The following is a 13,025-nucleotide window of genomic DNA, read 5'->3' as shown; positions in this document are numbered from 1 at the left end:
GAAATTTGCAAAGCCATGACAAGTTTTGGTACCTCTCAACCTCCTTTTTCAAATTCTTGTACTAAATTGCTCCGACCATGCAAGTTCATGTATCCCTGGTGCTAATACCTCAAATTTAAATATTAAAAAAAATCATATTTACAAGTTTTTTTAAATACTTTGAAAACTCTAGACATATTAAAATTTGGAGATTGTCCATTTTTGTGTAGGTTAGAATATAAATATTTAGAATTAATCGTTTGCACGTTTGTGAGGTAGATCATAGGCTAGATATAGAGTTTTGTCACATTTTTTTTTCTAAACATGATATATTTTTGATTGTTAAAAAAAGAATTACTGGAGCTCAGGAGCCAGAAATCTTAAACTCTCCCAGCATGGAATCAATCTCGTTCCCAATTTGGATGTGTCAAAATATCAAAAATTTCCCTCCATCTCTACACTGCTCATATAACTCCAGCACTGTGAAGCACTTTTTCTTTTTTTTGAAATTGGCATTGTGAAGCACACTTTCCAACAGAAAAAGAGGAGCACATTCCACAACCAATAAAATCAAACCCCTAGCAATAATAATACCATGTGAGGCAGGCTATAGTTTTATCGTGTAGAGGAGTAGTTAGCCAAGCCAAGTAACCTTCCAAGAAGGAAGGTAGAGAACAACAATCACCAACTAACTACTCATCATCGTGCATTCGGGGCAGCCAGAGCTCGAGCCAACCACACCACGACCCGATCTGACTCCCCTCCTGTCCTGTTGATCCCCCAAAATCAAATCCCCTCCCCCTAATCCCCCAATCCCGAGCTCGCACACCACCAAGATCGATCAAACCCTCTCCCGCACTCCGTCCTCGCGCGGACACTCGCTTGCGCCGGCGCGCGCGCGCACCGGAATCGGAGCCCGGGAAACCCTCGAGGAGCTGGGATCGATCGCCTGGCGGGATTCTTGCTGGCCTTCCCGCGCGCGCCAATGCCGGATCCGGCCGGGCCGGCGGCCGCGTCCTCTATCTCCTGCCCCGGGCTGCCGCCGTCATGGCGCCTCTGAATCCCGCGGGCCGCCGATGCTCGTTGGGATCCCGGCCCAGGAGCGAGCAGGAGCCGCCGCGTCCGGCGGCGAGCGAGGATGCAGATCCGGCTCTCGCCGAGCATGAGGAGCATCACCATCTCCAGTAGCAATGGGCTGCTAGACTTGATGAAGCTCAAGACCGCAGCGCGACACTTCTCCTACCGCACCGTCTTCCACACCGTCCTCATCCTCGCATTCCTCCTCCCCTTCGTATTCATACTCACTGCTGTCATGACCCTAGAGGGCTTCAACAAGTGCTCATCGCTAGGTACGTACGCGCTTGCTCCCTTCTCCAACAGATGATGCACTGGCTTAGTAGTTGCTTTGGAGTCTAGGCAACAACATAGAGTTTAGATGCGCAATGTGCCTGTGGGGTGTGACTTTTGCTTCAATCCGTGTGCTGGATAACTTATATAGTTTTAACTGTAATCTACATTATGCGCATCTGCATTGGTGGTGAATTGCGTGACCTGCTAGTAGACTGATTAACTAGTTAGTTTGATTTGTGGTAACCGGCGCTGGTCTCTTACATACTAGTAGTATGTAACTAGACAATGGGATGCTTATGCTTATGTGGAAGTTCAGCTTGAGAATGTGTATGGTGGTCCCTGTGTTGGTACTAACGATCTCTTGATTGTTCAGTGAGGAATTAGTTGCATGTTTGTTCACAGAATTAGTAGTTATATGCAATGCCCCCAGGTTTCTATGTTAAAAGTATCGATTTCGTGCACTGGTATTTGGATTTAGACACTGCTACATACAGCCGTGGTTAGCTAACCAGAACACTGAAATGATATGCCCAGAGGAACGCTACCGCCATTTCTGACCAACCAGGACTTAGCTCTAAATGTTATGTGCCTAGAAAATGGATCAGCTATAAATGTGGACTTACTATCTTAAGATACTGCCACATGATATATTTGAAGGCACGTTAACTGCAAGTGATATTGTTGTTTTGTTGGGAGTTCTAGACCGATGCAATATGAATCTCATCATGGGAGGTGCCTATCTTTCGGGTTTCTACATTTCCGACTCTTAAATTCGGCTGTCGAACACTGACATTTGCCATCACCCTATTGCTTTATAGTCTGTCCCATTTTAGTCTTCTCTTATGTTCTGTATAGTTTAATTCCACTTCACTATTATGCCTCAACGGTTATTTTATTATATGTACTTATATTCTTGTTGCCTGGTCATCTTCTTGAACATGAATCTTTCTGTTCAATGCTTAAATTTAGTCGAGATTTACTTGTTTCATTTTCTGTTATCATTTATCAGATTGTCTTGGCAGACGATTAGGTCCACGCCTTCTTGGTAGGGGTGATGATGGCTCCATGGTACTAATATGCACTTTGCACCTTTATTTAACCCTTCTGATGATTTATTTAGTTCTAACTTGGTCGATGTGCTCTAATGTGCAGAGGCTTGTTAAGGATTTGTATAGGATGCTTGATGAAATAAACTCTGAGGATGTTCCTGTTGATCTAAAAGTGGCAGAATCCTTTGATGATTTCATCTGGGATACAAAGAATAATGATTATGATTTGAAGTCATTTGCTATGAGGCTGAAGGCTACGGTATGCATTGATGCTAGTGTCCTGCCTTTTTTTTGAAGCACATGATTTATTTCTTCAGTTGATTACTTTGGCGATATAATTTGTGCTTGATCTACATTTCCTTCGGATTTCTACCATAGAGCCTGTGTCTATTCAATAACAAGTTGCTTATGTTGGCACCAAAACTTGTACTTACATAAGTGTGGTGTTGGCCCGTTGGATGCTGGTGGGCAAGCCAGCCAGCTTGTCATGAAATACCAATGCTATTTTTTGTTGCTACTTTTTTAAGTTTATTGTTCAGTCAATAACTTTTATCACACTAGATTGTTCAGTACACTTTATGAAACTAAGTAGCTCAACGCATTTGTTGCTTATAAATGTTGTATAGTGATTACTTAAGCTCCTAAATTTGCAAAACAAATGTACAAAGCTCATGCAGTTAGTGATCACTGACATAAAGTCTTACTTATCAGCTATCTGTCATCAACACACCTTTTTCATCTGCTCTTATTTGTTCAGCAAGTTGCAAATCCTGTACTCATTGTTTACACAACGACATGCAGATGGAGACCATGGATAAGGAATTGAGATCATCCAGATTATCAGAGCAGCTAAACAAACACTATGCAGCAATTGCTATTCCTAAAGGCCTTTACTGCCTTTCATTGCGTCTAACTGATGTATACTCCTCAAATGCCCTCGCGAGGAAACAATTACCACCCCCTGAGTTGGTCCCTCGACTTTCCGACAACTCCTACTTCCACTTTGTTTTAGCATCAGATAACATCCTTGCGGCCTCGGTTGTGGTCAGATCAGCAGTTACATCAGCACTGAAGCCTGAGAGGATAGTCTTTCATGTCATTACTGATAAAAAGACATATCCTGCCATGCATTCATGGTTTGCGTTGAATCCTCTTCATCCTGCCATTATTGAGGTGAAGGGCGTTCACCAATTCGAATGGTTAACAAAAGAAAATGGGCCAGTTCTTGAAGCTATAGAAACTCAGCACATTGCCAGAAGCCGTTATCATGGAAATCACCTTGCAAGAACCAGTGCAGGTGATAGCCCAAGAGTTTTTGCAGCCAAGCTGCAGGCAGGAAGTCCAACATATACTTCTGTGCTCAATCATATTCGTATATACTTGCCTGAGGTATAAGAACTTCCTTCTGTCTATCTTATGAACAAGTTAATGCATACATGTGATACTAGGATGAGGTGAAGCATTGACAACTGCAAATATTAGTTTTCCTTGTTATAAGATTGGACGCTTGTGAACCTATTTTTAGTGGGGTTTTTTTTTTGGTTCAAGGGGTAACTTCTGCACAAGTGTATAGCAATTGCTCTAAAAAAGAAAAGTGTATAATAATTGGAAATGCTCCAGCTAGTTTGACTTCTCATTCTCTTTGCAATTTTGTTTAGCTAGAGGAGGTTCTCACAGTAGTGCAGAACTGCACACGTTTTCTAACTGTAGACATATTTTAAGTGCTTTTTGTTGAAATATCCAGTCACATAATAACATTTCAATTTGTCAAAGCAGTTATTCCCAAGCCTCAACAAGGTTGTATTTCTTGATGATGATGTTGTTGTCCAACATGACCTGTCATCACTTTGGGATATCGATCTAGCTGGGAAGGTAAATGGAGCTGTTGAGACCTGCAGAGGTGGAGATAGTTGGGTGATGTCTAAAAGGTTCAGGAATTATTTTAACTTCTCTCATCCCCTCATTGCCACGAACTTTGATCCTTTGGAGTGTGCGTGGGCTTATGGCATGAATATTTTTGACCTTGCTGCCTGGAGGAAGACAACCATTAAGGATAAATACCACCATTGGGTCAAGGAGGTAAAACATATATATCACTTTCCATTTTAATATGCACACCTACCGTTATTTATATACTTCTCCGTCCATAAAAGGATGTCTTACATTTGTCTAAATTTGGATATATCTATACACTATTAAGTGTATATACACTTCTTTTCTTTTTTTCCATTTCATGTTAACAGGTTAATTGGCAACTATTTGAAGTTGAAGATGCCCCTTACTAGATCATAATCGCCTTTTTTCTTGCGTGAAGTTTCTGTTGCATCAACTTAAATTATGCATAGCACTGACATCTAAACTACTTGAGCATTTTGTCTTCGTCGCTCGAAAGCGCACATATATCTAGTTGTACCGAGTAATGCTGAATTCCACTTCATCAGCCTTATTTTCTGCTTCACACAGCCTATACTTTGCTTGATCCATATTTAAACAGTTATAATTCATGTTGGGGTGCTCCAGTCTTACTCATTATGTGCATTCTGCCTGCAGAATCTGAAATCAAACTTCACGCTTTGGAGGCTTGGAACTTTGCCACCTGGCCTTATAGCATTTAAGGGCCATGTTCATCCGATCGATTCATCTTGGCATCTTTTAGGTTTGGGGTATCAAGAGAAGACAGATATCTCCAGTGTTCGGAAAGCAGCAGTTATACACTACAATGGGCAAAGCAAACCATGGCTGGACATTGGTTTTAAACATCTCCAGCCATTTTGGACGAAACATGTGAATTATTCAAATGAGTTTGTAAGGAATTGTCATATAATGGAACCTCAGTTGTAGATTGGCGAGACAAAAGATTCAACAAATAAAGGCGTAAATTAAGTGGAATTAAATTTGTTATTTTGGAGACCGGCATCGAAGGGAATCCAGGGAATGATGATTGAACAGTAACCTCAGAATTGGTTACATGTGCCGATGCAGCATACTCGATGAACAGAGAAAAGAGTGTTTTGTTCCCATTTACACTAGGACCCCTTTCGTTTTGTTTATTCCATTTGTATCATAGCTCATGAAATTACACTATTGTTTAGGAAGGTTCTTTGTACTTGATGGAGTATTATAAATTGCCTTATTTGGCAGAGTTGATGTTAGGCACATCACTATTGTAATTGTTGGAGAAGGAGTATACAGTTTACCATGTGAAGAGGGTCAGATTTTGATTTTACAAAAACAAGCCATGTACATTGTGCTCCCACTGTTTCTGATATAGTATTTTTGGTGATTATCTCAAATGAAATACTTTATTCCTTCATATAACCTTGGTTCTGATGTATCCTGAATTTCTCTGGTTATTGCGTGTGTTTGCATGTATTGATCATTTGACTATATTGTATATTGTTTAGTGTTCACGCTAGAAGTGGTGGCTTTGATGTTTATTGGTTAGTGAGTAGATCAGTAACAGTTTATAAGTTGATGCCCTTTCTTTTTAGACAGTTTATTTATTACTCCGTATTTCTATATGATGCATGTTTTCAAATTCTTATTAGTAGGAAATGGAAACATTTACTTGGTGCAGACCTGAACGTCGCACATTAAATCATCAAATTATAATGTGTAATCTCTTTTTACAATTTTGATAAATATCATCAGAAAGTTGAAGAAAATTAGGAAGGAACTATGATTAACAATTAAGGAATTGTGATCATCAACAAAGTAACTCTACTGTGGAAGAAAAAACAATGATGGCCCAATTGGGGCAGAACATCAACACAAAGCATTATATTTTTCGTATAGTTGAGAAGAGCTATTTTGTCATAGCTGAAAACCTCACATGGTATCCTATCTAACAAGTAAAAACTACGGCTGATCATTGCTGGCAAGCATCGGCCTCAAAATCTGGGAAGACAACGAAGGCAATGGAGAGCGGGGCGACATAGATCGGCGAGCTGACTGAAACTTGCACCGGGTACAGCGGAGGGATATCACCATCTTCAGTGAGCTCCAGAGGAGCTCCATTAAGCAGCATGGTGCGTGCAAGAGGGTTACCGTCCTGCGCCGTCAGGTGGTACTCTTCCCTCTTTTGCATCCCGTCGGAAGCTTTGCTCCCCACCCAGGAGACCGTCCTCTTAATGCCACGAACAAGGGAGCTGTCCCTCGTTATCCCCTGCCCTTGTGCGAGGCCGACATTAAGGTCGTTCCTGACCGAGACCATGGATCCCATGTTTCGGCTCAGATTGATCAAGAGGAGAGCGACACCGCCCTGAAAAGCAGAGATCAGTTTATATGATAGTGGTGTGATGCCATAGCACTATAGCAGTGAGCCAGTGAATACACAGCACTCAGCCATGTTTTACCAGGCCAGCATCAAACTCATAGGGTGACTCATACCTTCTGCTTTCCGCAATGCGCATAGGCGCGCAAGTATGAAGACCCACCCAAGTCTATGGAGAGAACTCCATTCCCCATTAGTCGATGCCAAAGCAAGGCACTGAACATATATCAAAGTTTAGTCCGAGGCGTATGCGAGCGGCAAAGCACGTTTCTGGAAAGAACATACAGTACAGATACTTGCCTGTAGTAATCAGGGTTCGGCACGAAAGTGTCGGTGTCGAGAAGTCCATAGTTGCCTCCAATCAAGGTCTGTCTGCAGTAGACCTTGGTGTCATACTTTGCTGACTGACCAAGTTGATCAAGATACCTAGTTGAAACAACAAACTTGAGGATGGGAAGATAAGAGAAGAATGATAGCCAGGACAAGTTATTTGTTCTTCTGACAAGTAATTACCAGAAGCTATTCAGGAAAGTATTCGAGACGGTACGGCTGCCGCTGTTATACGCTCCGCCAGCTTCTCCAACCCACGGAGCCGACCATGGTCCATGCCGTTGTATCGTGAGCTGGAGATCTCTGAACGTGTCGGAAACCTTGTTTAAATACTGTGGATCCAATATTCTATTGGCGACACGTGGATCATTACCTAATCAAGATTAAAGAAATTATCTTTAAGCCATCTTTGATATAGGATGGAGAACATAAATGAATGAAGGAGCAGTATTAAAATCTGAAAAAACACTCACCAGCACCAAGATTGTAAATATGATGAGTCATTCCTTGGAGAACATTTGGCCCAGAGACATCAAGAAGCTGAGCAAACCATTGTCTATCATAGAATCCTCCTGGGGCTAGTACCAATGGTTTCCAAGAGTTTCCATATAACTGATTGACGATGTTTTGAAGTTCAACCATGTCCTTTCCGTATTGTTCAGCTCCTACGCTTGCACCAATTCCACTTCCACTCAATTCATTACCTAGTAAATGAGCACAGGTACTTATATAAGCTTTACAGGTCACACGAATGAAATATGTTCCTTGTTTCATGAGCAGCAACTATACTTTTGCGTTTGACTTTGACAATGTATTACCGAATTCCCATGAATCAATAGGATAGTTCATTGAAACAGTGTATTCCATGAACTCCTGAGCATTGCTTGAATTCCAGGCACCTCCCCATACACCTTTGCGTATCTGCTTTCGTCCTTGAAGTGCGTTAAGACCAAAAGTAATAACTGCTCTGAAGGAGTTAACAAAAATGATTAGGGAATGCGCTTCATAAAGTAACATATACTATTAAGATGTTTAAAAAGCCGATGGCTTTATCTATAAATCCGGGCCAATGGCCTCATGTTTAAAAAACTATTAAGATGTTGGAAAAGAGACGATGGGGTATTCTTAATGCACTAGTACTTTTATCTCATAATAAGCTCTAATATGTGGCATGTTCACCAATCTGTGATATAATCAATCATAAATCGCTTAGAAGAAAATATAGATGATAATATCTAATGATAACTGGTGAAGACAATCCTCACCCTGTATTGACAAATAGATCATTCATAGCATCCCATCTTTCCATGGTTATGCATCCTTGAGAAAATCCAAATAAACCACTTGAAGCTTTTGTAAATGGTCTGCATGGAGATCCTAGATTTGGTGTGCCATATAGTACTTGGTCTTGTAAGGAGCCGCCGACTCTGATACGCAGTGGGCTAAAGGCTACAAAACACACACACATAAGAGCAGATATAATCCATCAGGCAAGATGATGAAGTGCCATCAAGAATATAAACTAAACCATTATGAAAAATATAAAGTAAACACATATTTGAAGAAACTAGCTAAAATAAAAGCTTGGTAAGTGAAGATAGTTTAGGCTACATTTGAGCGGCAGATCGGTTTCACACTGATGCTAGGTCTAGTCATTCTTTAAATGACTCGCAAGGAATTTTCAGTTGAGTGGCAGATCGGTTACATATTAGATGGTAGGTGTACGACCCATTCCACCGTAAATGACTCACAAGGAATTTTAGACTTCTAAGTTTTGAAAAATAAACGAAGCTTCCACAGGGGAGTGTGCAATTGAAGAGTAGAATTATTTTCAATAGCAACTGTCAGAACACTCACCTTGGATGGCTTTAGCTAGCAAAGGATGAGTCAAGTCCTGTGAAATTCACAAAAGACTGAAATCAGTTATTTGCGGAAACATCAAATATCATGTGATTAATAAGTGTATTCTTGGGATTGGGGAGCTTACCATATTTAAGACAGAAGCCTTCCCCCATGGGCACTGATCATAGTTGCACTTCTCTGGAGGCCACCAATCAACGGTCGCGCAAATGAACTCATCACTGGTTGCAGCAATCGTCTCGGAGCCCCGTACGATGACAGTTACATCGGAGTAATCTTCCGACAGGACCAGTGCAGGCAAGCAAGCAATAAGAAGAAGAAGAAACCATAGCCTCATGCTTTCACCACCTACAGATGGTGTTGCCCACCAAATAGACAACTAGAAGGGTTCAGACTTATTATGCACTTGAAATACCACAATAAGTTGGTATGGAAATGTCCAAATTTCTACTCTATCAGCATATGTGAAAGTGACAGCCACAGGTTCATTTCCTTCTACATGTCTCCTTTTCCAAGTTTTAATAAGTCGAGTCATTATCAGCTTAGCTTTATTCATGTGAGCCAAAACACTTCGTCACTGTTTCAAACAGTGGCTTGCTCTTTGGCACTTTCAGTACCCAGAAATGTCTTCATCTTTTTTAGAGAAATGTCTTCATTTCAGCATAAGGTTTTTTTGTTTTGTTTTTGAACTCATACATATTTCTTCAGAAAGAGAAACTTTATCAATTGGTGAGTAAAGTGAAACTGTGTAAATCCCCGAAATGCTCATGTGAAAATTTTCAACAAGATACCCCAAAAGTACTGAAGAAAGGGGACCTTTTCACATAGAAATGAGGAACATACATGTACCTGTTCTGCAAAAATTTAAGATTATTCAATAACACGGTTCATCTCAGAAATAAAACTAAACATAGTAAGTTCAGCACAACCCAAGCAAAATCCCAGCTAAATCTGAACCAAGAACACGCTGTACTATAGTAGTCTCATGGAAAAAAAAAAGTACACCACCTCCCTTCCCAAATCCCAATACAAAAACACAAACCAACCAGATGTATCGAATCCTGGAGTGAATCCTGGAGTAGTACACGCAAACCAGCGAAGCAACCAAAACCAGCCTAGGCAGCCGATTTGCGACTAAGTTGTACCCAAAAAAAAAGAAGCAAAATCCAAGAGAAATGGGCCATCAATTACCTGAACGGCTTGAACCTGGAATCTACAGTCAAGCCAAGCGCCCAAATCAAAGCCGGCTCGGAGAATCCCAAGCGAAGAAGCTCCACGAGCAGCTCTCTTGTCCGCTACCAATGCAGGGATAGCGAATCAATCAAACCCGGAGTCTCTCGCCGTCGCCGTTGCCGGGATGATTCAGAGACTGTGCACAGTAGAGCGGAGCTTCTGCTCGGGTGGAGATGGAGAAAGAGAAAGGCTGAGTAGGAGGAAGAAGAGATTCTTGAAGGAAACTTTGGTGGTGGTTTGCTGCTCCTACTCCTCTTTAATCTCCCTTCCAAGCTACTCCCTTAGGGAAAGCGGTGTCTCTCCTAACCAAATAGCGGTGGCGCTGCTAAGGAATTGATTAGTTTAACAGTGATGCTTTGGCCTAAATCTGAAGACAACAGACGGTGTCGTCAGACTCCAGCTTCTCTCGGGAGTTGAAAATAAAGGACTGGTTCTTTCTTAGAGCGCGTGCTATTTTCCGTATTGATTTGATGATTTCCGCGAGTAATTAGATGGATCATGTGAGAGTGATGGGTATTTTGAACGCCCAAGCAGCTTTTTATTACCCGAAGAGAATTAGTACATCATAGATTTCGAATATTCGTTTTTTCTGCAGTCTGTCGATGAAAAACAAGAGTATCTGTTTGTGACCGGAGCAGGCGGAGAAAATCATGCCCGTGAATCCAGAGTAGTCGATCTTTTTTGATTTGCATGCAGCAGAGGGGAGAGTTGGTGAAGACTGAAGATACGTGTGTGAAGTTAGTATCGTTGCTCAGTGCCAGACATGTGGGCCCCGAGATCCATTAGCCAACATAATCGTTGGCGTTGACAGCGTAAGAAGGTGGCAACTTCTAAGTTTTGACGATGTTGCAAAAATTAGTTGGATGCTGTAGTCGATAAGTATATCAAAGAAAGAAAAATGCGCCATGAGTCCTGGCCATGATAATTAAGGGTGTGCTTGCATCAATGCAAGACAATGCGCGAGCACACGAAGAAAGTGATGTAAGGGAAGTTGTAATCCACAACTTGAAGAAAGAGCAAAGAATGGAGAAAGTCCAAGTCAGAAACCAACCAATCCAACTCACACATTTTCAATGCTGATTTAAACGGCCTCTATACACTTTCCTGTATGTGCAACTTGCAACTTGTGTGGATATGGTTGGAACAAGCACAAACTGCTCACAACAATGGACCCAGGACCTATCCTATCCAACAGCAGGATGCATTCTATCATAAAATAAAAAAATAGCAGGATGCTTATGAATGATTCGTTTGGAACGAGAGAACTTTTCTCGATTTGGTCTGACCAGATTCTTGTTTTTGCTCTGAACGTAGACATAACATGACTGGGAATGGTCCAAAGGGGGAACAGGCCACATGCCTATCCAGTTCCAACGTATTTTCCCCATTAATTTGCACATTCTACTGATGGAGAATTCTGTGTTGGCTCTGACTCAAAACTCCATACGACTGAACCCAAATTTTGATCCGTGCACCAAATAAATCCAAATGATCAGTGTAAATGTTCTAGACTCTGTGGATGGTTTTAATCGACTTGGTCGACAAAATCCGTCGGGCTATGACCCAGCCACTCCATGGTCAAAGTTCCTGTCTAGCTGGCAAGAATGATCACAAAAAGCAGGTGCGTTAATGTTCTTGGATTCCACCAGTGTACATGAGACTACTTGTAGTGGCGGAGTAACATAGGTAGTAACATCAACAAAATGCATTACCAACTAAGCATTTTAATGGCATAACATGCTATTAATTGAGAAACGAGAGGATATTGGTAACTAGCTACTCCCTCGTTCTAATTTAGTCTACATTCTAGAAAAAAAGACAAACTAGTATTGCATTTATTAGTACTACTTAGATATACGAACAACCAATCCAAGCTACATTAAAAATAACAACAATCAATAAAGAGACCAAAACCACTTTGTTTTCAGTGTTGTTGTTGACTAAAAGCTAGAACGTAGAATATTTCAGAACATATTTTGGGGCTATAATGTAGAATATTTTAGAAAGGATGGAGTATGGTACCATCACATCACATATTTCTAGGCAAGATGAGTCTATAACTAATATACTACCTTCATCCCAACGCTTAAGGCTTATATTTTTTTGGAAAAGTTAAAACAAGTAAAATTTAACCAAATTTTTAGAATAATCTATCAATAAATATGATATTTTGTAGATAGCACATGAAAATATATTTCATTATATATCTAATAATATTAATATTATATTTCACATGTTAATGATTTTTTATAAAAACTTAGTCAAACTTAACATAGTTTGACTTTCTGGAAAAAATATAGGCCTTAAGCCTTGGGATGGAGGTAGTAACATTTTATGTTAGTACGCCTATAATAGTAACCATTATGAAGGTAGTAACATAGAGTAGTAATATGTCCATGTTACTACCTAATGTTACTCCCCACTATGACTAGTCTGACAACTTCAGCAGCAAAGAAGGAACATGGATTTCTCTCGGACTGCGGTAATTAAATAAAGCAACACATGGAAAAACAGGGAATTCTCTGGGAAGAATATCAAACTTGCTAAACACTGAATTTCTCAAACAATTAAATTAATATATAGTAGTAGGCTTAGAGAATCTCCACTGGGCTCTCCAGTTGCATGCTGCTGCCGCCAGGTCTACAAAACGCAGAAGCAGATCCTAGCCGTGCAGGAGATAAGTTAGGTAAGCTACACCTTCCTAACTTTCCTTCTCCAAATCTAGATTAAGTTTATTTTGTTAAAATTAACTTGCATAGTATATGTAAGCCATATCCATTTACAATAATTACTTACAATCAAAATTATGACTGTCTTTTTTCTAATTTATATGATTCATTTGTACGGTAAATATATACAATGATTTGCTACAATAAAATACATATAATATTTGTTACAGTCCCCTGACTTTCCTTCTACGTTTTGCACTAGCTAATCACTGTGCTTGCCAG

At 40.5% G+C, this 13,025-nt stretch overlaps 2 protein-coding genes across 3 annotated transcripts; one reads left to right on the top strand and one right to left on the bottom strand.

Moving 5' to 3' along the window:
- Positions 1-1,060: 1,060 nt before the first annotated feature.
- Positions 1,061-5,671, top strand: LOC124653224 (probable galacturonosyltransferase 13). Its single transcript, XM_047192290.1, has 6 exons — positions 1,061-1,328; positions 2,339-2,397; positions 2,482-2,637; positions 3,180-3,767; positions 4,155-4,457; positions 4,929-5,671. The coding sequence occupies exons 1-6, from the start codon at positions 1,118-1,120 to the stop codon at positions 5,217-5,219; spliced, it is 1,608 nt and encodes a 535-aa protein (XP_047048246.1). The 5' UTR covers positions 1,061-1,117; the 3' UTR covers positions 5,220-5,671.
- A 431-nt stretch (positions 5,672-6,102) lies between these two features.
- LOC124654347 (heparanase-like protein 1) lies at positions 6,103-10,470 on the bottom strand. Of its 2 annotated transcripts, none has more exons than XM_047193357.1 (10): positions 10,033-10,470; positions 8,969-9,220; positions 8,839-8,875; positions 8,247-8,430; positions 7,800-7,948; positions 7,455-7,685; positions 7,165-7,354; positions 6,952-7,077; positions 6,768-6,867; positions 6,103-6,639 (listed from the first exon to the last, which is right to left on the bottom strand). In XM_047193357.1, exons 2-10 carry the CDS (start codon positions 9,176-9,178, stop codon positions 6,247-6,249), a joined length of 1,620 nt encoding a protein of 539 aa, XP_047049313.1. In that variant the 5' UTR covers positions 9,179-9,220; positions 10,033-10,470; the 3' UTR covers positions 6,103-6,246. The 2 variants fall into 2 exon arrangements, with proteins under 2 accessions (XP_047049313.1, XP_047049315.1); XM_047193359.1 differs by having other exon boundaries at positions 8,969-9,189.
- Positions 10,471-13,025: the final 2,555 nt, after the last annotated feature.

Source organism: Lolium rigidum, chromosome 5, assembly GCF_022539505.1.
Source record: "Lolium rigidum isolate FL_2022 chromosome 5, APGP_CSIRO_Lrig_0.1, whole genome shotgun sequence".
NCBI classification, from domain to species: Eukaryota; Viridiplantae; Streptophyta; class Magnoliopsida; order Poales; family Poaceae; genus Lolium; species Lolium rigidum.
The sequence above is the reverse complement of the archived record's forward strand: the minus strand, read 5'-3'. Positions and strand labels throughout refer to the sequence as shown.